This window comes from Thamnophis elegans, chromosome 1 (assembly GCF_009769535.1).
Source record: "Thamnophis elegans isolate rThaEle1 chromosome 1, rThaEle1.pri, whole genome shotgun sequence".
NCBI classification, from domain to species: Eukaryota; Metazoa; Chordata; class Lepidosauria; order Squamata; family Colubridae; genus Thamnophis; species Thamnophis elegans.
The window spans coordinates 152,786,471-152,813,240 of record NC_045541.1 but is presented as its reverse complement, the minus strand read 5'-3'; the positions used below and the strand labels follow the sequence as shown (position 1 = coordinate 152,813,240).

The following is a 26,770-nucleotide window of genomic DNA, read 5'->3' as shown; positions in this document are numbered from 1 at the left end:
CAACCTGATCCCTATCGCCCACTAGTGGACATTCCAGCTTTCATGGTGGGCAGTAGGGGTTTGCTGTAACTCTGCTTTATAAATTTTATAAAGTTACTTCCCTACTTTATAAATCAGCATTACTGTGGAACCGGTGGGTGGTTAGAAAATTTTACTACTAACAGAGATACAAAAGTGGCAGTAGGTATAAAAAGCTTGACCACCCCTTATATACACCCTCCAAATTATGTTTTAATTTAACAATATTTCATTCAATTTGTCATTTAAATGTACAGAATTACAATTCCTCTCTGTAGGATGATAACAACATATCTGAATATTCCGTCATTAAAAAATAAAATTCCACAGATAATGTATTAGATTAGATAGAAATCGCGCCAAAATTTTTATCATTTAATCTGCTATAGGCAAAAATTACAAGTTGCCAGAAGACATCTCCCACACCATCTAGAATGGTCTTACCTTGCATGCCGAACATGAGAAAGTAACATCAACAAATTTGCCAAGCGAGTTGTTTGTTGGGGTAAAGGGACCCCACTCTTTGCAATGACCCACACCAACGCATCTGTCACTGAGTTTAGCAGATGGTTCAGTTTTTTGTTGCTCTCAGGTTCTTCTGTAGCAGATGACATTGGATACATGCCTACACAAGAGTACCAAAAATCAATGTTATTAGGAATCCACCTTCCCTTTCGATGATTAAATATGCTTTAAACATTAATCCTCTTGGGGGTAGCTTTCCAAGATTTAAGGTAGGAAATGTAAAAGTTTTCAACTCAGCCTGAAAATTCTGGGAACCAAACCTAGAAATCTTTACATACAGAGCAACTACTCTATAACTAAGCTGTAGCCTTGCTTTCTGATATAATAATAATAATAATAATAATAATAATAATAACAACAACAACAACAACAACAGCAGCAGCAGCAGCAGCAGCAGCAACAACAACAACCGTGGTTGATACATAGGATCCTGACAGCAACCTATATCAACCATTAGCACCAGTTCATGGTATTTGTGACACATTTTTAAATGTTCAGTTAACTGAGTTTCATATTTAATGAATAAAGTAAATAATATAACAGTGATACCCATTGTCATCAGGGCACTTGGTACCATGTCCAAGATTTGTATAAAACACATCAAGAAACTGTAGCTTCCTGCAATAACATCAGCAGAACTGCAAAAAAACTGCACCACTCGGAGCATCATACATCTTAAGAAGGTACTTGGTTGATACCTAGGACAATGGCAGCAACCCGTATCAACTATTAGCACCAGTCAATGGTATTTTTTGGTGCATTTTTGAATGTTCAGTTGATTGAGTTTCATGTTTAATTAATAAAGTATATAATAATATGGAGAGAACAGAATAGAAGAGAAAGAACTGGAGAAGATAATAAAATACAAAGACCTGCAAATAGAAATAGAATGACTATAGCAAGATAACAAATGCAGTAAAGGTAAAGGTTCCTCTCGCTAGTTGTTCCAGACTCTAGGGCAGTGTTTTTCAACCTTTTTTGTGCAAAGGCACACTTTTTTCATGAAAAAAAAATCACGAGGCACACCACCATTAGAAAATGTTTAAAAAATTTAAGTCTGTGCCTATATTGACTATATATAAAGTAATTTTCCCACGGCACACCTTACACTATGTCACGGCACACTAGTGTGCCGCGGCACAGTGGTTGAAAAACACTGCTCTAGGGGATGGTGCTCATTTCCATTTCAAAGCCAAAGAGCTTTGAAGATGTCTTTGTGGTCATGTGGCCAGCATGACTAAACGCCGATGGTGCACTGAACGCTGTTACCTTCCCACCAAAGGTGGTTCCTAATTTTTCTACTTGCATTTTTACATGCTTTCAAACTGCTAGGTTGGCAGAAGCTGGGACAAGTAACAGGAGCTCACTCCATTATACGGCACTAGGGATTCAAACCGCCAAACTGCCGACCTTTCTAATCAACAAGTTCAGCTTCTTAGCCACTGAGCCACGGTGTCCCTCAACAAATGTAGTAGCATAGTATTAATTAATAGTAACAGGCTCCTTGAGTGAAATCCCAAAACAACTTGAACACCACTTAAACACCATCGGCCTTGATAAATTCAATTGCAATTATCAATTGCAAAAGGCAGCTTTATAGGGAGCAGCTTCCATCCTGCAATGCTACTTTTAACACCGTCAAACATCCACATATCCTAGGTCCTTGGGAAGGACTCTATAGGCTGACAAAATTGCCAAAACCAATCTGAACATGTGGCTGAGTACTCAATGGACCATAATGATAATAAAGTAATTGACAAACATTATAAGACTTTTTTTAGCAAAGATATAGCAATAGAATTTGGTCTAGAGAAATGTACTACATTTCTAGCAATAAATTGGGGTAAAAATACAGATAGTAATGAAACTGAAATGTCAAATAGCCAAACCATCAGAAGCCATCAGGATGAAATCTAATAGTATTCTACGGCTGGATAATATCAAACATGGTCAAGTTAAAAACAAGATTAGTAAAAAAAAATATCCAAAGAGTAAGAAAATTGCTAGACAAAACCGAATGGAGGAAACACTATTAAAGCTATCAATACTTGGACAGACTTGTGATATAATACAATCTTGAATTATTAACTGGACATGAGCCAAACTGACAGTCTGGACTGAAAAACAAGAAAATTGATGACTATTCACTACGCATTATATCCTCATAGTGATATTGATAGATTAAACCTGCCCCACAAAAATTAAGGCAAACTAACTGTTGAAGAAAAAAAAGTGTGCATTGGCTGATTATGTAAAAGACAGCCAAAAACAAACAACAATGCAAGTTAAAAACCAGAACTTATTAAATGTTCAGGGAACCAAAAAATGAATATCAAAATAATATAATAACAAAATAGAATGCTGACAAGGAAAAGCATTGCAAGGTCAATGGCTACAACAGGTTTAGGGGGAAATGGATGAAAATAAAGTGTGGCAATGGCTTGTAACTAAAAAATTTAAAAAAACCGAAGGGTTGGTTTTAGCTGTGTAAGAACAAGCTATTTGAGCTAATGCAATCAAGGCCAGAATTGAAAAATCATCCAATGATTCAAAATGCAGATTGTGCAAAGAAGCAGAAGAAATAGTAGATCATATTTTCAGCTCATGAAAGAAGTTCACAGAAACTGATTATAAACAATGACATAACACAGTCACCAAATGATTTACTAGGACATCTGTAAAATTATCATGTGCAAGTAATGAAAAACTGGTGGGAACATATAGTTTAAAAAGTAGAGAACATTATTAAACATTGCTGAGAACAGACGCCATATTTGCCTTGAATGAAAAAATAATAATAATTTAATGTCTATTCTGAGGCAGTAGCTGTGAAGATGAACTTTCTCATTTGCAAATAATCTTTCTCAAAAATCCACAAAAAAAGTGGTGAGGGTGTGGAAGTGGAAAAGAGTAGCAGGAGGGGAAAGTGTTTGTGTTTAACTCACGTTTCCAACCTTATTGCAGTTACAAAGTATATGAAAATTGCAAACACGATTACTGGATCTTATCAAGTACTAAATGTACCTGAACAAAGTTTTCCTAATAAGTAGGAACAGTTCCCTCCCATAGTTTTCCTCAAATATCCTCTTGGCCCATAATACTACACAACTGAGACCAAAGAAGTAGCTGAAAGGTGATGTGAAATGTTATGTACAGAGCTCCTAATTATTTTTTGTCTCTGCACTGTGAGCTATACCTGTGAAAGTAAGCCATAACTTAGTTCAGGAAAATCTCAAGTTAGGAGGCAGGAGTTCTGATATTCCTAATTGTCTACTAAATTCAAAGTACACAGTTTGCATTATAACACAAAATGCATCGTTTGCAACATAATTCCATAAATGCGATTTGTGTTATTTTGTAAAAATGTCATTATGCAAAAAACATTATTTGCCATCACTTAATTTAGCTATCTAATGTAGATAGGTGCAACATTATCTACACGGGGGATGGGGGGATGACTGGATAGAAATCTAATCCACTGCATGTGAAGTCCACTAAATAGGGGTCCATTAAATCAGAGATAAAATTTACAGACTCTTCCAAATCTCCCTGCTCATTCCAGCCAGATCAATTTGTTTCTGGTTAGCTGTCAACCCTAGTTATATGAACGTGCATGAGTTGGAAAGGCTGTCTTTTGATGGGCTGATAGCTGAGAGGGTTGCCCTTTCCAGGGTGAAAAGTGAGAACCAATGAGAAGAAAGAAACAGGCAACAGAATGACCTGAGTCACTGCAATTTATAGGTATCACTTTTGGAGCCAGCTCTACAGGGCTTAGAATAGGAGGGCAGCAGATTGGCAGTTTTCCAGGCAAGTAAAATGAAGTGTTAAATGTTTGGCGTGTTTAGTAGCTGTGAGGTCAGTTAGACCTACACTGGCACTTCAGACACTGTGATGCAAAGGTGGAGAAGTTAAGCTATTCAAAGCTATTCAAAAAAAGAGTTTGCACACTGCTATGCATTTGCAAGGCAAGTTTGTATTCTTCTGTCTTTATTTCACATACATATAGATCAGTGGTGGGGTTCAAATAATTTAACAACCGGTTCTCTGCCCTAATGACCAGCTGGGTAGGCATGGCTTGGTGGTCATGTGACTGGGTGGGGCATGGCCAACTCAACATCACTCAGGTTGATGGGCACTTTGCCTTAGCTGTTACAATGTAGCAAGGGTTAACCGGAGAGGCAGTTTCTGTAAGCAGGGCAATAAAGCTTAGGCTAGAAACAACACCAGAATGTTTCCTTCATGCCTTCCTTACAGGATTAGCCCCCTAAAGTGGAAAAAAACAAAAGGAGATTTCTTCCAACAACTGGTTCTCTGAACTGCTTAGAAAGTTAACAACCAATTCTCCCGAATAGGTGCGAACTGGCTGAATCCCACCATAATACAGATATAGCAAATCAGAAGCTATTTATGTTACCAGTTGAATTGCTCCATTCAGATTGGTTTAATGCTGATACCCAAATGTCTATAAAGAGGTTTATAGTTCAGTTGGGGGAAATGTACTACCTATATCATCTATATCTATATCTATATCTATATCTATATCTATATCTATATCTATATCTATATCTATCTATATCTATATCTATATCATCTATATCTATATCTATATCTATATCTATATCTATATCTATATCTATATCTATATCTATATCTATATCTATATCTATATCTATATCTATATCTATATCTATATCTATATCTATAATCTATAATCTATAATCTATCTATCTATCTATCTATCTATCTATCATCTATCATCTATCTTCAATAGATAGAATATATATTCAATATATAGATAGTAGGGGTTTGCATAAATGCACCAGCATGCCTAGCGTCCCTGTCCTACTGTCCCCATTTATTTGTACCCATTTCCTGTGTTCTTATTCATGTTTATTCTTATTCCTGTTACCTTGTACATGAGTGACAAACTAACTAAATAAATAAATATCTTTTATCTATCTATCTATACTTGTACACACTTACATACACATCTACACATTAATTGCTAAGAGACTTCTTAGAGTTTTGTTACAGACTTGGAAACTTAAAGAATACCCAACTCAGTGACTATCAGGAATGGGATTCTAATCTCTGGTTACTAAAACAAACAAAAAGTATAATGAGATATCTCTAAGACTAATAAATCTCCCTCCCTCTCACACACAGGCACACAAACACATACACATATCACACAACTATTTATGCAAAGGTATCTCAATATTCCACTGACTTTTTAGGGGTCATATTTATCTAGGAAGTTAAAGGGTAATATTCCAAGGATTTTTTCTATTGGATTTAATATATTTTTAGAATTGTGTGGATGCTATTATGAGAGTGTGTTGTGCATACAATGGCATCTGCAGGCACTGTAAATGACACTGTGCTCAGTCTAGCCAAAAGTCTAGCTGTTTATTTCATGCTAAGAATTAGCAGGATATCACACTTCCAAAGTCCACCAAATTGTTGCTGAATGTTGGCAGTATGTTCTGGGAGACACTGAATCTTTCAAAAAGCTGGGTCGTTGGCCACATGTGGCTCCCAAAATACAATCACCTATTCCTCATTTGCAGTTGTATAGATTTAGGGGAGAGTAGGAAGAGGGTAGGAAGGAGATCCTTAGGCTATTTACACACTTGTTTATTCTTGGTAATAAGATTGGAGAGAAGACATTATCTATTCCTTTTTTTAAAAAATCCAGCAGAAAAAAATAATCATGAAATATCTATCAAGTAGAAATTCTTAATGTGATGTACCTGCTTAGCAATAGGCTAAGGTGTACATTTCAGAATGCATGAATATTAAGATGTCATTATTTTAAACAATTCAATACATATTAATATAATTAATTCTACAATTGTATACATTCAAGTCACATTTATGTTGTATTATTTTCTGATCAGTTATTTTCTCTTGTAAAGAACAGATCATTTTTAATAAAACATATTTGATTTATAAGTCACAATGTAAGTTGTACTACTCTCATTGATAAAAAATCTAGAAGTTGTCATAAGACCAGATGATCATACTGTTAAAGAACACAGAAATCATAAATATTTTATGTAATTATTAGTATTTATTACATACATGCATTTATTCTATGTATGTAAAATCTTGGAAGAAAAAAAGACAAGATTAAAAAGTAAATTGTTCTGTAGCTAATCAATACAATACAATAGTAGAGTTGGAAGGGACCTTGGAAGTCTTCTAGTCCAACCTCTTGCCATGGCAGGAAACCCTATACCATTTCAGACAAATGGCTATACAATGTCTTCTTAAAGACTTCCAGTATTGGGGCATTCACAACTTCTGGAGGCACTGATTAATTGTTCTAACTGTCAGGAAATTTCTCCTCAGTTCTAAGTTGCTTATTTCCTTGATTAGTTTCCACCTGTTGCTTCCTGTTCTACCCTCAGGTGCCTTGGAGAATAGTTTGACTCCTTCTTCTTTGTGGCAACCCCCTGAGATATTGGAACGCTGCTATCATGTCTCCCCTAGTCCTTCTTTTCATTAAACTAGACATACCCAGTTCCTCCAACCGTTCTTCACATGTTTTAGTCTCCAGTCCCCTAATCATCTTTATTGCTCTTCTCTGCACTCTTTTTCAATCATCACTCAATCAATCATACAACCAACCAACCAACCAACCAACCAACCAACCAACCACATTTTACAGCCTGGCACCCTTTTCAGGATACTGGGCTGTGACTTTAAGTCACACAATTCCTACTATGGTAATCAGTGTAACCAAATATATTGATTACTATGATAAGCAGTATAACCAAAGGTGCTTTTACATCTGTACTTTCTGTTTTTTCTTTAAACATGTTTTGCTTCTTATCCAAGAAGATTCTTCAGCTTTTCTGAATAAGGAATTTTGCCTTATTTCTTACTTTCCAACTCCAGTTCATTCAGACCAGTTCAGGGACCTCTTGGAACAGAGTTTTGGTAGTTTGCTGATATGCCATCAAGGTCCATCCCCTCCCACCTTGGCTTCTCTGCATTTGTTAACAGTTTCAAAAAAAGATTTAACTACTGGTAATCTTGCAGCTGCCCCATTAGAAGATATATTTTATAAACTGACCCTCCAATACATATTTTTATTCATTTACATTTCATGTTTCTAGACTATCCATCTCCCTCAAGGATTATATGGATTGTGCATATACAGGGAGAAGGAATGTTAGAAATGGTCATGCTTCTATTCTCTGTGAAGAATGATAGAAGAGCTATTGTTGAAAACGCAGAGCAGTGGCAGGTGGGTAGAGTAATAACTACAGTGGTTAAGTAGAAGAAATGAGCATTGATTGGTTGCTTTACACCAACACCCATCTTATTTCCTTTTTTTTAATGGAATCCTTGGAAAACCCAGTTCATCTTGCAAAATATTGTGTGCAATTGGAAAGACAATAGGGAAGCAAACAATCATGAGATAAAAGCCAGGAAGACAAGCAAGCATGAAATCAGCATAGCAGGATTTATTTGCAGTTCATAAATGGCAACACACAGTATGGAAAGGCTTTAAGAATGTGCAACTCTACTTCCTCTGCAGTTTATATTCATTTTGTCACTCTTTATTTCCTTGTCAATGTAGTTGGTTATTCAATCTTTTCTTTGACCATTACATTGTTCCACATTGAAGTGTCCAAGAGAAAATGCCTTAGAACAAAACAATCATTTACAACAACCTAAAAACACCAATGGTGATTATTTTCAGTTAAATTAGCTTAGCTAATTAGCTAAATTAACTACCGGTAAGTGGTTGTTAAGAAAATGGCTCTCCTCTGAAAATGCCAATACTCTATGTAAGTTTGAAATAGAAAAACAGTGGCTCACATGAATTCAGGATAATGCCATAATTAAATTATAAACGTAAACCAAAACAAATACCATATTCACAATCCAGACAACACGTAAAAGGTTTTGAAATTCACCTGCTTTCAATGAGAGCTATCTAAAGGTTCCTAAAATAAAATAAAAATAAATCTGACTGCAAATATGTTTTCAAAGCTTTTAGAAGCATTTCCACCAGATAGGCAATTGAGTTTATTATGATGATTAGTCTCTCAAGCACAACTTTAACCATCACTGATCCATGTGTTTGTTGGGTTTGTAAAGGAGGCCCCTTCTCTCCAATACAACTGATAGTGATAAGAGTCCTCTATTGCTTTTGATAATGGCAGAGACACAGCTTATATGAACATGCATACATATGTGTGTGCATGTATTACAACAGGAGCCATCAATTTGAAAGGGAGACATTTTTTAATGTAAGAAGTAACATTCCTCTGCTCACAACAGAATACCCTATGCTGCCAGGCTTGAAATGTTGGGCTTGGAAAACCTAGAGTTACACTGCCTACTGACCTAAACGTAGTTCACAAAATTATCTGCTACAAAATCCTACCTGTCAAGGATCACTTCAGCTTCAACCACAATAATAGACAAGCAAACAATAGGTAGAAACTCAAGGTAAACTGCTCCCCAAACTCAATTGCAGAAAATACAACTTCAGCAACAGTGGTTAATGCCTGGAATGCACTGACTCTGTTGTTACATTCCCAAACCCCCCATAATTTTAACCTTAAACTATTTACTGTTGACCTCACCCCATTCCTAAGAGGTCTGTAAGGGGTGTGCATAAGCACTCCAGTGCGCCTAATGTCCCTGTCCTACTGTCCCCATTTATTTGTACCCATTTACTGTGTTCATACTTATCTTTATATTTATACCTGCTATCTTTTCCATGTTTGACAAACTAAATAAATAAAATAAAATAAATAAACTTGCTCAATATCATCAAAAGATCCTGTATTTGGGGGTCAATCAAAGGAATAGCCCCCAGAGGGGGGGGTGGAGAAACACTGGTCTGGAATATACAAACTTAATTCCATAGAAACAACTAGGAAAACAATTGGACACAGGCACACAATCATGCAGAATGGAACAATATACTGACCTAGGTCTTACGTATAAAATCATTATAATATAACGAAGGGGAAAGCAATTTGGGTGTTTTTATTTCATTCACCTTAACAGTTCTTGCGTCCTTTGAAATTTTTCCCACCACAACCCAACTTTTTGTCTCAATAATAAGCACAGCTTGACATGACTGAAACTTCTACTCACTGGAATTGAGAAGAATCATTGCCTTGACACAGATATATTCTTTGTGCTGCAATTTCAGCTCTCGAAGCCTTGAAGTTGTTGCCAAGAGCATGTCAAAGATTTCCAAAATTCCTTCTACACATTTTCCCTCATCCCTAATTTGAAAATAGTCAGAGGATTACTTGACATACAAAGCATGCTTTCCATCAAAATACTGCATTTTATTCCAACATATAGTCATATTTTGCCTCTACTAAGTGGTTCATATTTTAAGTACACTGTGCATATTTTAAGCATTAAATGTTCAACACAATCTTTGTTCATTTTATAAAAGGTGAAATCATACCTTCATTACAAGCTAACTCATGATCATATCCTTTTAACTTTCTTCTTTCAGCAATTTCTCTTTCTTTCTTGTTGCTCTGATGCTTAAAACGTCCTCCTAAAATAACTATATTTCTTTCAACCTAACATCCCACACATATTTCTAGAATGACCAAAAATTCCAGCCTTGTTTTGACTAGTGAAATCACAATTGTACCTCTCTACAGTTTCTTGCTATCCAAAAAAGCAGTAGTTAAAAAATGGTTTGTGGCTATAAAAAAAGATTGTCCAGCCTAGCGCTAGATTGCCACAAAGTACTTTCTATAGCCTTTCCAGTTAACTCCAACTGAGCACTTGTTCAGGAATTGGTGAAGCTTTTTTTAATATCATTGCCAGTAAATCTGCAGGAGGGGATGAACAGACCTGAACTGAATGTTAATCATGATAGTTCATGCAGGAGAAAATATTCGGGCCTTTCTGAATAGAGTAAAAGATTGTGTTTGCTTGTTAATGCATTTTCATTCAAATCTTAACCTCCAAACATACATGCGAGTAAAACAATACTTATTTCTTACCTGTCAAGCACAAGATCTGGTGCAAATATGAGCTTTCCTGGGTGATCAATGGATCTCCACATTAGACCCACCATTAATACTTCCAACCAACAGCTTTCCAAAAGCCTTACTTGATCATATAGACTCAGCTCTATGAAGCCTTTAAAAGAAGGGGGAAAGGAAAGAAGGCATGCTTACATCATGAATACCCAAATATATACACCTTCCCTGGCTTCCAGAACAATATAAATTCTTTAAAATTCAAAGTCATTTTCTTGAAATTAGGAAATCCATGACCTAAATTCTTAGAAGTTTGTCAACTGTTGATTCCAAGTGGTAGACCCTTCCTTCCTTCATCCACTATTTATATTGGGTGGCAAAACATATATCCCTTTATAAATGGGATTTATTCATAAATAAATACATCCTGGATGGTTATTGCAAAGGATTCTACCAGACATGTTAAGATTTTGTAAAAACAATAACCTGAAGAACAAAACAGCAAGGATAAACCAACCAGAACTACAATCATCCTGTGCCCAAGGCCTGAAAGGACCACCAAGTCTTTAACAATTTCCTAAATGACATAATTGTACACCCGAGGGTTATAGTTCCAGACAATATGGGTCACGGATCCCAAAAGGTAACATTGTTTAATTGATGGAACTTATTTAACATCACTTGTTTTTTATTAAGTCAATCCTCTATATACCTTAAATGCTATGGTATTGATGGGGACAATGCAAGATTTAAACCACAAAACTGTATTTGACCCTACCTTTATGACTTGAACAGGGATTTCCCTGTTTTGCCAATACTTCTCATTTCTTCTCCTATGAGGACTCAATATTTCATGTTTTTTAGAATCCACATGAATCAGATTAATCAGCCTTTGGGGGAATCTTCAACATTCTCTTCTGCATTTCATTTATAATTTTGTATGCTCTTCCCGTAATGGAGTGAGCTCCCGTTACTTGTCCCAGCTTCTGCCAACCTAGCAGTTCAAAAGCATGTAAAAATGCAAGTAGAAAAATAGGAACCACCATTGCTGGGAAGGTAACAGCATTCTGTGCGCCTTCGGCATTTAGTCATGCCGACCACATGACCACAGAGATGTCTTTGGACAGTGCTGGCTCTTCAGTTTTGAAACGGAGATGAGCACCGCCCCCTAGAGTTGGGAACGACTAGCATATATGTGTGAGGGGAATATTTACCTTTACCCTATGCACTTCCCATTTTACTTCCAGACTAATATACACATAGCTACCTGATATCTATTATTCACTTAGATAAATGATGAGTGATAAAGAAACCAACTGCTTATCTAAAAGTTCTTTTTTAGGAACATGAAGAGTGAATGCATGTAAAAAATTTAATGGTAGACTATTTTTATACTTTTGACATAGGGTTAAATCAATCTGCAGACAATAACAAAGTCTCCCTTTTGCACGATACCACACATTTTTAGGTTATGAAGAAAGACAAAAATAATAGAAGGAAATACATACAAAAATAAACCACATTTCTGCAGAGTAAGAAAATATCTTTCCCAAATCTCAGCAGAGCAGCACCAAGCTTTGTTAGCTATTTATTTGTTTGTTTATTAAATTTATATGTCACCCATCTTTCTGTCCAATGTGATTCTTTAAGCCTTTACCATGCATTGCCAAACCTTCAACTGTTACACTGAGGGGTGGGTTGCTGCAGGTTCTCACCAGTTCAGGAGAACCTCTAGCTAAGAATCTGCCCAGTTCAGAGAATCTGCAAATCTCACCCCCTTTTAGGTTTCTTATTCTTAAACTAATTTGTGCTTTTTCTTGCCAATTGTTGTAAGTTAGTTCAAAGTCTTCCAAAACCTTTTGGCGCAGCCCTCAAAATTTCTCAAGACTTGCCACCAAATTATAAATGCTTTTGAGATAAAATATTAAAACTCCTAAATACTAAAACTCCTAAAAACTCCTAAAACAACTATAAACATAAGTTGAGTTTATTACTTTTATTTTATTTTATTTAAATCCAACACCTTTATCTTGACATCATTGGTGGGATTCAAATTTTTTTACTACTGGTTCTGTGGCCGTGGCTTGGTGGGTGTGGCATGGCATGGTATGGCTTGGTGGGCGTGGCAGGGGAAGGATACTATAAAATCTCCATTCCCTCCCCACTCCAGGGGAAGGTTATTGCAAAATCCCCATTTCCTCTGGATCAGCTGGGGTTCAGGAGGCAGAGAATAGATGAAGACAGGGCCAGTCAAAAGTGGTATTTACCGGTTCTCCAAACTCCTCAAAATTTCCACTACCGGTTCTCCAGAACTGGTCAGAACCTGCTGAATACCACCTCTGCTTGATATTGTATTCAAAGAGGAAATGCATTCTGTAGTCCTAAAAAGGTTATTCATCTCTATTTTGTAAGTGGGATATTGTGTGAACATTTATCCAGATTCCAGACTAAAAAGTTTATGTTAATATCTGCAGTATCAATTTTTTGATCACACTTCTATTCTGCCTTCCAACTTTCTCACACCACAGATGCATCCTACAATATAAATACATAATGCCAATTTGATTATACAGATTGAATTTAGCTAGTATTTCTCCTGATAGTCAGATTAATACGGAAAATAGGCCACTCTGAATCAAAAGACACAAAAGACACTGTGGTAGCGCAGTGATTAGAATGCTGTACTGCAGGGTACTTCTGCTAACTGCCTGCATTTTGGCAGTTCAAATCTCACCGGGCTCAAGTCTTCCATCCTTCCGAGATGGGTAAAATAAGGACCCAAATTATTGGGGAAATATGCTGACTCTATAAACCGCTTACAGAGGGCTGTAAAGCACCGTGAAGCAGTATATAAGTCTAAGTGCTATTGCTATATTGATGAAAACAAATGCTTGTAAAAAAAAAGAGGTTTATAGGCTTAGTCATGGCTGTGGTAGATCTATCAAAATCAGTAGAACTTCAGTTAGTCATGATTACATTAAGCCACATTTATTTCAAAGTGCTCTTCTAAATATGAATATATTTGGATCAAAGTTAGAGGAGGTTTTTTTTCAAAGTGGGAGGAAAAAATAACAACTGCATTTACTACAAAAATGGACTGAATTGGAGGGGCAGCAGAATTACACACATTCTATCTCCATCACTGTGAGTGACAAAATAAGCAGGGAAAGTAATCAAAAGTGAAAATGGATTCATTTCCCAGCTGAGTGCAAATGTCTAGAATACTCCAATGAGCAAAGTAAAATTACTATCATCAGGACCCTCATTTAGGATATCAATACCTCCAAATTTCATTTAAGACTTTTAATGAAAAGCAATAGGCAACTGGCTTTTGTATTGTTTTTGTGCAAACTAAGTCATTCCTTTTTAACTTCCCCACATATATGTGTGTGTGTGTGTGTGTGTGTGTGTGTGTATATATATATATATTGTTATATTTATGCTGATAAATAAATAAAGGGAGACTAGCATAGATCTATTTCAAGCTATTTAGCTCTCATCAGCTAGCCATACCCAAGTTTTTTGGGAATCGAACCTGTGCTCTATTGCCTCCCAGGCAGGGAGTTAACCATTTGAGCTACAGAGAACGACTCCTTTATATATATATATGTTTTCTGAGGTTTTCGCGGGTGTTAGTATGTAGGTCTCTAGTTGTTCGGGTTTTCTCCCGCGTAGAATTGGAGATGTCTTGGCGACGTTTCGACGAAGTCACATTCGTCATCTTCAGGCTGCTGCTGACTACTTCAGGTTTGGTGTTTCCAGGAGTAGTGGAATCAGAGTCAATAATGCTCTACTCCTGGAAACACCAAACCTGAAGTAGTCAGCAGCAGCCTGAAGATGACGAATGTGACTTCGTCGAAACGTCGCCAAGACATCTCCAATTCTACGCGGGAGAAAACCCGAACAACTAGAGACATATATATATATATATATATATATATATATATATATATATATATATATATATATATGTATGTATATATATATATATATATATATATATATATATAGTTTTTCAGCTGCAAAGTCTGTTAAACTTTTAAACTTTTTTATTTAAAAAACATTTAGGAAAGTTTTTAGATATTTTTTTTAACTGTGCTCAGATTGTTGAAATCAAAATCTATGTATGTAAAGGTCATCAATGTTAGGCATTATTGTAGTAATGTCTGAAGCATTATTGTCTTTGAACTGATTATTGTTGAATGTTAGGAGAATCTTCTGACAATAAAAAAAGTTTGTCAGTAGAACCAAAATACAGTTCTTTTAATTGTCTTCATATTGCCTGTCCTTTAAATCATATAGTTGGTCTTTTGTTGACTCCTGCCCATTCTGTATTAGGATTAGAGTAGATTATACTTAAATATCATCAAATATATGTAGAATATAATACAGATAGTCCCGCAGTTATGACTGCAACTGAGCCCAAAATTTTGGTTGTTAAGTGATACATTTGTTAAGTGAGCTTTGCCCCATTTAATGACCTTTCTTGCCACAGTTCTTAAGTGAATCATTGCACTTGATAAATTAGTACCCTGATAGTTAAGTGAAACTGGCTTCCCCATTGACTTTCCTTGTCAGAAGGTTTCAAAAAGTGATAACATAACAGTGGTGCAATTCAGCAGGTTCTATCTGGTTTGGGTGAAAGGATAGCGGTGATGGCAGGAGGCCCTGCCTACCTGCCCAGATATCATCACATCCCGTTTTGATGCTCTGCGCATGCGCAAAAGGTCCTGCTCATAGGCGAATGAGGCACGTGTGAGCGAAACCACCACGCACGTACGCCCACATTTGTTAACTGTTAGTGAAGGTAGGTTGATTTCACCCCTGTCACATTGTTGGGACACAATAATGCTCACAAACATAAACCAATTATTAAGCATCTGAGTTTTGATCACATGATCAGGGAGTTGCTGCAAAAGTTGTAACTGTGAGAAATGGTGGTAAGTCACTTTTTTCAGTCACTTCTTTCAGTGCCGTTGTAACTTTGAGCAGTCACTAAATGAACTCTTGTAAGTGGAGGACTCCCTGTACATGTAGAAACTTTATAGCCACCTGTCAGGATGCTTTAATGGGAACTTTTTTTTCTGAGAAGGTTGGACTTGATGGCGAAAAAGGCCTTAACTTTTGATTTGATCGATTTACCAGTTGATTTACCAACTGTTCTTTGGTAGAGCTTTTATTTATTCAGTCCGGATTACAGCTGTTCTAGTTATTGACTTCATTACTTTAACGTTAAATTAAACCTTTCTCACAACATTACAGTCAAAATGGTCCAACCTGTATATAAACAGGAGCCATCTGCGGAGTTAAGGTACATGCAGTATTAGCAAATTGAATGAGAATAAGTCTTAAAGAAAAAGAATATGACTTCCACTAAGATAAATGTCTTGTTAACAATTGCTGGTAAATAATAAACTCTTCTTCATCTGTCAGATGTATGTATCAGTGGTGGGTTTCAATTTATTTCACTACTGGTTCGCTTGTGCATGCGCTCGCATGCACAACGCTTCTGCTCATGTGCAGAAGCATCCAGGTGGGTGGGCAGAGCCTCCCACCACTGCCACTACCAGTTCACCCAATCTGGGGAGAACTGGCAGAAACCCACCTATGGTATGTATCCATATATGATGCCAGCAATAACTAGCATGCAGTTTGTATTTATTACCCAAAGATCTCACGACTTAAAAGTTGTGTCTAAATTGGGGGCTTTTTTGTTTCTTCCCCCATCCCTTACTTCTAATGTTGTTACAACAAAAAGGAGTCAAACTATCTTATTTTTAAGGTATTATTTAGCTATAGCTTTTTTTTGTCTCCCAGAGCTGGGATTTCTTCTACTTTAAAAATGTAAAAAACAAACCTCACCAAATTAGCTAACCAGGGCTTTTAAGCAAAGTAAAAGCAGCATCAGTCATAATGGATCAATTGAAAGTAATATTCTTTACAGAGGAGAAGAAAACCTTAAGCTTTGGACTAAGTAGAGGGTCAAAAAACAAGGAGGAAAAATCACATAGATACAAATGATAGAAAAAGCCACTTGTTATCTAGGTAATTTCCTGACTCACACTGGGAAGTCACAACTGTCTAAAGACAGCAATTGAGAAATCCAAGTTTTTAATACAAATGAGTAAAACCTTTTCCAAAACAGGAACCTGGGTTCTAAGTGAAATGCTAAAATTAAAAACAAACCTCAGGGGACCCCAAGTTGTCTACTTGGAACAACAAGAGCCAAATATATCACTGGGTCTTATTCAACAAAATCCAATCCGGTGGTGACAAAAGTAAGATTTTAGACTTAGGCAAGAAGAACCAAATGCACAGGTATAGAATAGTTGGTACCTGGCTCAAGAGTAGCATCTGTGGGAGGGATCTAGGAATCCTAGTGGACAACCATGTATGTATGCTGCAGCTGCCAAAAAAGCCAATGCAGACATAGGCTGCATCAACGGATGAATTTAAAGCACTGGGAGCATAAGCAGTATTTCTCTGGTTTACTTGTCAAAAGATACAGCCAGGAAAAGTGAGGAAAATATTTGAAATGAAGGAGTAGATCCGATTATTGACCCAAGCATTCTGACTAGTCCGCATATCTTAAAGTTACTAAGATTGAGAAATACTGCTTTATAAAACAGAATCAGGAGGATCTTGACAAACTGATACTTTGGGCAAAGCCTAGCAAGATTAAATTTCCACAATGATGAATGCAAAATCCTCTATTTGCATTGGGAAAAATCAGAGGTACAATACCTCGGATACAATACAAAAAGTATCTGGGTGACTCATAAGCTGGATATTACTCACAATGTGATGCAGTTGCAAAAAAAGCAAATGCAGTTCTATATTGTATCAGCACAAATATAATGTTGAATCAAAAGAAGCCCTTGTTCCTCTCTATTCTGCTTTAATTAGGCTGCAGCTAGACTATTGCATTCAATGCTGGGTGGGCATTGAATGCAGTGCCTAGCATTGAATGCACTTTAGGAAGGATAGTGGCAACCACATCATTCCCAGAAGGAGGAACAAATGATAAGGATCCTAGAAAGAAAACCCTCATGCAAATGGAGTCCACACACAAGTGTTTGCCCACTGCTCACGCAAGTGGGGATGCACACGTGCTCACCCACCAATTTTGTGGCCTGGTTCTGAATGGTTTAAGGCCCAGTAGTGGGCCTCAGCCTGGGGATTGGGGACCCCAGATATAGAACATAAAAATTCTGGTCCAGAATTTTTCAGAGTTGGTTCAAAAGACAGGACAAGGCAAGAAACCATGGGCTTTTACAAGACAATAAATTTGGTTGAACTTGAGGGCAAAAAGCTGAATAGTAAAAGCTGTCTTGGAAATTGGTCACTCACCTGAGGTGGGAATGTTTAATGTTTAAATATGCTGGACAGCCTTGTCAGGGATGTTTGTATTACCAAATAATAATGTGATCATTGACATGTTTTTCTTGTTGTAGTTTTGTTTAAAAAATATTTACACTTTTTATACATACTTATGTTTCAAATGTCACTTAGTATAAGCTCCACTCTAAACCTTACCAGGGATTTTTTTCGCCCAACCAATCATATGGACCAATTCTTTGTCTGCAAGTTTCGTCAAGGACATCATCATGGAAGCTTCTGTAAATGGCCTGTTGGGGCGACTCACCAACACATTTGGTGGTTCAGCTTCAAGTAATATGGAGACAAACTGTTCTGGGCTTATTGCATTGCCCAGGGCTTCTTTTGCTTGGATGATACTTTCGTTATTCTTTTTCCCTTTGCCTACACAATGCACCAAATCTTCTGGATTGCGATGACGGCGAACGATACGATACCCACAACGCTCTCTTCTTGAACCTGAAATTTTGAAAAATAATTGACCTAATTTAGTCTTCCAGTAACTCAATCATTAGATTAATTATATATGGGTACCTAAATGGTATAAGAAGAGTTGATTGCCAATTTTCCAAAAGTCTACCAAATCCATGTTGGAAAATTCTGGTGAGCAATTTCCAGTTTAGTTTGCATACACCCAATCCCTACACCCAGATCAGAGCAAGTATGTGTGACATTCAGTTCAACTAGCAAAACTATAGTAAACATTCACCATTTTGCTTACGGTTGTAATGTTCTTATTGTTTATATCATTTTAGAATTGTAAGCTGCCCAGAGTCATTTGATTGAGTTGAGCAGCTATAGAAATTGAATGAATGAATGAATAATAATTGGGAAATTGAAATGGGAAATAAAACATCGAGTGATCCTCTATTCTGCATCATGAAGTAAACAAGTTAGTGATGGGCATGATGTGTCCATCAATCTAAATAAAGCAACATTTTTACATCAAATATTTTTTTTAAAAAATCAACCTCCAAGAACTTGTAGTAGCATAGTAGTTAAAAATAAAAACAGTAAAAAATAAAACAGATGTGTTAATCTTATCGGGGGCTTATGTTGCTTCTTGTTTGGTGGGGAGGCTTTGGAAGCTATTGAAAGAGGACTTGGGGGGCCAAATCTGGCTCATCCAGGTCCTTATTGTAGACTCTGATTCTCTGATATGATACATTTATCAGAAAAGAGCCCTGGCGACAAGAGAGGAGATGATTGGAAATCAGGATCCCAGGTAGATGGTAGGAAGCCAAGCAATTAATTTGGCTCTAAATCAACTTTATTTTCTGAATTCTGGACAAATATAACATCCACATAAAAAAGGTCTGTATGATGCAGAAAGATGCTGCAAATTTGCTAGAATGAAGGCACAATGTAAGCCTAGTTCATCGTAATGAAATCTTGATTTAGTTACACTGTGTCCAGAGAACAAAGTGCTCAATTTCCCAGTTCCATGTCATTCTTCTATAATCAGTATGCCCTAGTCTAGTATAGCAGATCCCACAAAAGGATCATCCTATACATAGACTTCATCTCTTCCCCAGCAGATGATCAACAACTGCATTATTAAAACTTTTCTATTATCTAATTTTCTCTTTTTTCTTGATCCTGAAACTTGTTAACTAGATATACAATTCTATTATCTGTATCTGTGGGTTTGTAGGTTTCCCCCCTCCCTTCTCTCTCTCTCTCTCTCTCTCTCTCTCTCTCTCTCTCTCTCTCTCTCTCTCTCTATCTATCTATCTATCTATCTATCTATCTATATCTCTCTCTCTATCACACACACACACACACACACACACACAGAAATTGGATCTGATTCTCCAAATACCTGCTTGTATGTTTCTACTGCCATTTATATGTTCAATCCAAAAAGTTGCCAACTGCCAAAGTTTCCATGGCTTAATCAAGCTAAATTTACAGATACCACCACAGTTTCTGTCTTGGCATTTAAAGCTATCCATAAATACAATGGAAATGGAATCAGCTCAAACATAGTTTATCAACCTTTCTAAGAACAGTGACTCACTTCACAAACTACTGTCTGGTGTAGCCAGAAAACTAGCTGCTGATCTGACTATGGACAGCAAACAAATATTTCCTGGCATCCACGTGGAGCTCAGCAGGAGTTTCTATCCGAGACATTTACTCTGATTCAAACAGCGTGTAGTCATAGACCATTCCTCATATCTTCCTCAGCCTTGTTTGGCACTACATCCATGAGGCAGCTCTTTGTGAAGCCAAGGGAGACTGGAGATGGGGTGGGGGTATTAAATGGAAGCTGAAGGGGAATTTCAAACACAACAGCCCTACATTTTTAAGATTCACAGTTAGGGACATGGTTGCTGCTGTGCATACTGGAAAAGATAGGAAAGGCAGTTTTAAAGGCAGAGAAATATGAGGATCATAGTCTATGCTTCTATCCATCACTTGCCTATGGTCCACCATCTTCTGCCGTGCAACTATCTATCACAGCACTTAGAACTGCTACTAAAAGTAAGTTTAAATATTCTTCCTGCCCACTATTTCTCTTCTGCACGTGGAGGAGCATGTGCTACTCTCTTCAAAAGACAATCGGGACTCAGGAATGTATAAAGTATAAATATTTCTGTAAGCAGAACAATAATTGCTTTGCTGATTTACTCCTCAGACAAGCATTGGAGGAAAGAAAGCTACTCCTACTGCAAAGTTGATCCAAGTTGACTTGGATCAGTCTGTGATTCAAATCAACTAATGAAGTAGGAAAGATACATGAAGATCCTAGTTTGAAATAACTAGACTCTTTCTAGAAAAATGGCCCTGCTAGAGAATCCTTATGGACTGGACAAGAAGCAATGTTTCCATACCAGTCTAAAGTTGCCAAGACTTGTCAAATTGATCTCATTTCCCCAAATTCTATGTGAACACACAGCCATAGAATACCTAGTAGACTGTGTCAGGTTGCATCTTCAAGGAAACCTGTGTCAGGATAAGGAGGTGAACTTTTGAATGGCTCTGGGTATGCATATGTTTGTAAGAGAATGGCTTGTACATAGCACATGCATATGTCTTGTATCAGTAATCTGACTGGAACAAAGTATAAAGGGGAAAGAACACAGAATAGATATAGTCGCATAATCTTATTTTGTGCGTGCCTTTGTGTCAGTTTTTGACCCCCAACGACTGCCCAGACTAATCCCTGCAAATGTCTTTATGTCAGTTTTTGTGGCAAGGTTTTGGGAACATCGCTTGTTATTAAGAGCCGTGATGGCACAGTGGTTAGAATGCAGTATTGCAGCTTGACTCTGCTTGCTGCTAGGAGTTCAATCCTGACCGGCTCAAGGTTGTCTCAGTCTTCCATCATTCCAAGGCCAGTAAAATCAAGATTCAGATTGTTGAGGGCAATATTCTGACTCTGTAAACCGCTTAGAGAGTGCTGTAAAGCACTATGAAGCAGTATATAAGTCTATGTGCTATAGCTATTCTATGTGCTGTTGCTCTTGTCTCTTTCCTGGGGCTGAGGGGAAGTGATTGGCATAAAGCCACCTGTCTATTTCCATGCCTAAGGCAGGTCTAGAACTCACCACCTCCCAGTCGATGCCTTAACCATATATATGGATGTATGAGCCAGTTTGGTGTAATGGTTACACCAAATAATATATTCCACAATTATGAAATAAAACTAGTTTCAGTATGTTAACTTCATGCTAAATGTGTACAAAGCTTTTCTGCCCAAAAGTAAATGTAAATGTGGAACTTGTACAGTCTGACCCAAGGGATCAGCTTAACTTCTGAAATGCAAAAAACAACCTGAGCCATGCTGACCCCAACATTCTTATCCCCTCTGCCAACTAGAGCAGAGGTAGCAGAGTTGACCTTTATTTGCTAAGAGATGACAGAGACAGGAGGGAACATCTGCCCATTCCCAGTTACAGGGGGATCAATTGGGATGCTGGGCCACAATTTGGATTTAATGGTGATTCTGGACAGCCAACATGCTTCTTTATATTTTAGTCTTCTCCCAGTACTGAGCCTCTCCTGCAGTACTGGTTTACAGTACTTAGCTATTCCAGACAGCATAGACCATAGTATCCAGATATTAAGGAAATTATAGTCTGATGCTTCTTGAGGGTATCAGTTTGGCAAAGTCTATTGTGTATGATTCTCCGGATTGTTTAAATGTTCTTTTCTCTTTCATCATACCTTGCCATTTTAAATTTTACAAAGCCGGGGGGGGGGGGGGGAGTCTCTTAGTCCAAATCCAACAGAAAACCTAGGAAACCGCACACCCTCAAATAGAAAGAATAATGCAGAAATTATTACTCAGAAATACCAATCAAGCACACCATTACTGAAATCTTATCTACGTAGAAACCGAGAACACTGTGTTTCTGAGAATAGAGGAATTTGCCAATTTTTATTTTTCTTGTTCCAGCCTTGAATTAATTTCATTCCATATCCAGATCAATATGTGCGTGTTGAGGAAATTCACATGGATTTTTCTGTAAACTGTTCTCTAATACTTCCACTTGTGTATCAGTTTTTTTACTTGAAAAATATAAAATAATATTGGGGGAAAGGCAAATTTCCACACAGTTCTGCAGTCTGGTTTGCATACAAATTCATGAAAACAGAATTCAGAAGAATGGTTTGCCCACTATGCACTGTCACCCTCATGACAAAGATGACACTTCTTATAGATGTTTGCATACCTCAGCCCACATTCCTTTTCTTTCTGGAACATAAACAAAACACATGTCCCATAATTATTAGCTTCAGACTTCCTTCTAGAACAATAATATCCAGAATAATACATCTTTTAAACTGAAAATGAAAATTAGCAAGATCCTAAGAGTTGCAATAGACAAATATATCACCTTCAGTCCAAACCCTAATTCACACTCACCAAAAGATATTAATGACTAGCAATTTTATTAATCTCTTTTTCATGTATATAATCAAAATATAAGATTTTTTTTTAAAAAAAACTGTTGGTTCTCTGTCCCAAAGGTGTTTTTTTCAGGAGGCAATTGGACTTTCTTGCTTTTTCTTTTGCAGATTGCTAGCTGTCTGCAAGGGATATAAATCCGTCCATTTCCCACTATCCTGTCAGAGCTGAAGAAGCTTCTTGGTTGAGAAGCAAAACATCCTCAAAAGAAAAAAACAAGAAAGTCCAGTTGCCTCCTGAAAAAGCACCTTTGGGGAAACCATGACCTGGATAACTGAGAATCTCTACAGACTGTTGGTTCGCTGGAATTATTTTTTCTTTTCATAAATTCTAAACCTAGGTGGTATTTATTTAGCTAAAGAAAGTTGTGGTTGAAACATTCACATGATGACAACATGCAAAAAAAGAAAACCTTTGGCAGTATGTATAAATTGGTTGCTTATTAAATAATTCATAGAACTGAAACTATTTTCCTCTGGAATATAATATGCTGCCAAACCATGATGTGTATTAAATAATATTCCTGCCATATTGAGAGTCAAATTTCATTTTTAACAATGAAATGCAGTCATGATGAAGAAATGGACACATACCTACACATGTAGATACTAACATATATAAGAAATCAGTGCCTAGTTCATTTGCGCATACTGTATTGCCATCTTCATCAATAAAATAAAACAGAAACACACATTGCATTGTGCAGAGTTAGCACCAGAAATGATTTTACCAAATTACTGGTGTGTCTTTTCCACTGTCCTAGTGGGTGAATGATTCTTGGGGTCCTTTTATTGTACTTTAATCCAGGCTTCTGCAAAAGTTGCCTTCCATATGAAACCATCTGGCTAATCCTGATTCTACTCAACGGATGAGTATAATTATGAAAAGTGAAGTTTCTCCAATACTGTGACCCGACAAAAGCGCGCACGACAAAAGCGTGCCGACAAAACTGCGTCGCTAAAACCGTGACATCATCAATGTGCCGACAACAGCGCGGTGACAACAGTGCGGCGACAGAAGGGCACTTTACAACAGCGTGTCGGCAGAAAGCCGATTTAAGTTAAGGTAAGGTTTAGGGTTAGAGTTAGGGTTAGGGTTAGGGTTAGGTTTAAGGTTAGGGTTAGGGTTAGGGTTAGGTTTGGGGTTGGGGTTGGGGTTGGGGTTAGGGTTAGGGTTAGGGTTAGCGTTAGTGTTAGCGTTAGCGTTAGCGTTAGCGTTACATTTAGGGTTAGGGTTAGCGTTACATTTAGGGTTAGGGTTAGCGTTACATTTAGGGTTAGGTTTAGGTTAGGGTTAGGTTTAATTTTACAGCATGCTTCTGTCACTGCACTGTTGTCGGCGCGATTCAGCGCTCATTTGTCGGAGCACTTTAGAACTCATGGTTTTGTCACCACGGTTTAGTCGGGCGCAGTTTTATCGTTCGCACCTTTGGTCGATGAACCCTCAAATACTAATAGCACAAGATTGGGGGAGGCAATTGAAAACTGTGTAAAGAGTGAAAGTTGGGATAAAAGCAAATTGACAGTAAGAAGAAAAAGAAATAATCCCAGTCCAACAATAAAACTAAAAAAGACTCATTTTGATTTAAAATGATCCTTAAACCTAGGGGGGAAACAAGTACACATCCATCTCAATTAAAGCAACTCTCCATCTCCCACAGCTTTTCTCTATCTAATCTAGATGCCTTAAAAATGGATATTATATAGGCAAAAAAAGAGGAAGTACCTCCTCTCTTCCTGAATAAATGGTTCTGCCCATCCCAGCTCATTCTGGTGTCAATATCAGAAAGTTGACAAAAGAGATTCAGCAGCTGAAGCGCTGGGACTGTGCATCCTCTCAGACCTTCCAATGATGCAAAAGGAGCACCCAGCCAGCACTGAAAAAAGTAAGACAAGTTGTGGGCAAAAAACACCCAGAGTTTCTGGGAGGACAGATTTGAGAGGATGTGTGCCTCAGTTTCTCAAGACCTCTAAATAAATGTATTGTCTCTTCCTTATACCTTATTCTTGAATCTGAGGCACTGGGTTTATTTTATTTTCTTTGTATTGATTTTGTTCCTCTCCTACCCATATTCAAAATTGTGGATTATTGTCCCACTTTTAATTTTCAGGAATGCATCAGTGTGACAAAAGTTCTCAAGATGAAACTACTTCCTTATTATTTTCCCCAAACTATTCTCAATACAAAACCAATCACAGAATTTAGCCCAATAAAAACATATGTACTTTAGATGATAGCCCGCTTTTATCTCTATCGTCCATTTTGGAGCAGACATTGCAATTTATTACTACATTTATATCAACAGAAGGATTCCTGGTAGTAACTTTACACCCCCTACACAAGGGGCCATAGGACTGAAAACACATAATCAAAGCATGTATAATTCTGGTGCTCTTAATATGTCCACTGATTCAAGCATTAACCGCCGGAACATATAATCATTTTAGCTGTTGATAGAATATAATTCAGATCTATGAGCAAAGTCATCTCCCAAACCTTAGAGACAGCAATGCAGAGTTGGTTGATGATTGATTTCTTCCATTATGCAAAATCAAGTTTGCTTAACTATGTTTACTGAATAAAGCCCACTTGACTGAGTGGCTATATCTTACTCAATCAGAAAGCATGGTTCCAAACTACAACGACTGCATTCATTTATGGAAGACAAAACCAAATGAATCACATTATCAGAGGTGGGTTGCAAATCCCAGCGTTACCGGTTCGCTCATGCTCACATGTGTGCTTGCGTCCAGGCAGGTGGGTGGAGCCTCCTGCCACTGCCTCTACCGGTTCATCCAATCCAGGCCGAACTGGGAGCAACCCACTTCTGCACATTATGGTTATGCAGCAAGATATGTGAACTCAACCTGTAACCTGCGTTGTCCTTCTCACTTTCTGGAAAAATGGAACTAGGTCCTGTGAGAAGATTCTTCCCCAGTGCCCCTCTCCAAATTGTCTCACTATCATTCACGATCACAACATTAAATTATGTTTCACGATCGCAACATTAGATTGTTGAGGGGTTTTTTTTCTAATAAGACTCAGCTAAGCCGCAAAAATTTAACAAGCTCCACTTGTTAAACAATAACAATAACAATATCCCACCAGTATATTTCTGGAGAAAACAAATAACTGACTACTTAAAAACAATAAATCCTTTGCTCCATATTAAATTTTAGACAGTCTCACCACCACCACAAAAGGCTCAAGGGTTTCAATGCCCATTCCACTTCAGACTGAGATCCATAACCAGTTTGGCTCATTACCTTTGCAGAAACACAGACAAGGATTTATCAAAGAAAGTAACTAAGCTTCTCATTTCCCTTTTGAAAGCGATAACATTTTTGTGCCAGTCCCATTTGCCATTTTTCACACAACACTCAAGCCACTGCCATTGGCAGAACCATGGACCTTCTGCCACAGTCCTTTGGCACGCTAGCATTCCACAGCCATTTCCATTTTCAAGAGCGTAAGGATAATTTCAGCCAGTACAGGGCATATTGGTGATTTGCAACTATTAAGCCTTAAAGAATACTGTGCATTAGATCTATTAAAGCTTCAATGGAAGTAATCACTGGTCCTGTTTCGCCTGTTCTCAAATCTAAATTATTCATACCATTTTCTGTTTAAATATTTGATCATAGGTTCTCAGACTATTATATTATTTTTTTTTCCTTATTACTGACAAGAAAAAAGCAGTGAGAAGTTCTAGGGACATATTACAGAGCTATATTTTCAGATGGATTAATGAACACCACTTTTAAAAAATTATTTCTTTTAGGTATAAACATGCAAGCAAAATATAATATGAGAGTTACTTCATGATGAGATGGACAGAAAATAAATTTAATAAAGAATAATAAATAAAGAATAAGCAAATAGGCACCAATTGCAGACAGTAAAACTGCTGGAGAATTCTGGTAGCTGAAGTCCACATGTCTTAAAATTT

General features: G+C 37.2%; 1 protein-coding gene across 1 annotated transcript in view; it reads right to left on the bottom strand.

Annotated features, from left to right (window-relative positions):
- The window catches only part of ESR2 (estrogen receptor 2), a 53,538-nt gene that overhangs the window by 6,239 nt on the left and 20,529 nt on the right, over positions 1-26,770 (bottom strand). The window contains 4 exon segments of the mRNA XM_032237414.1: positions 463-643; positions 9,670-9,803; positions 10,548-10,686; positions 18,063-18,362. Of these exon segments, the coding sequence (XP_032093305.1) occupies positions 463-643; positions 9,670-9,803; positions 10,548-10,686; positions 18,063-18,362 (754 nt within the window).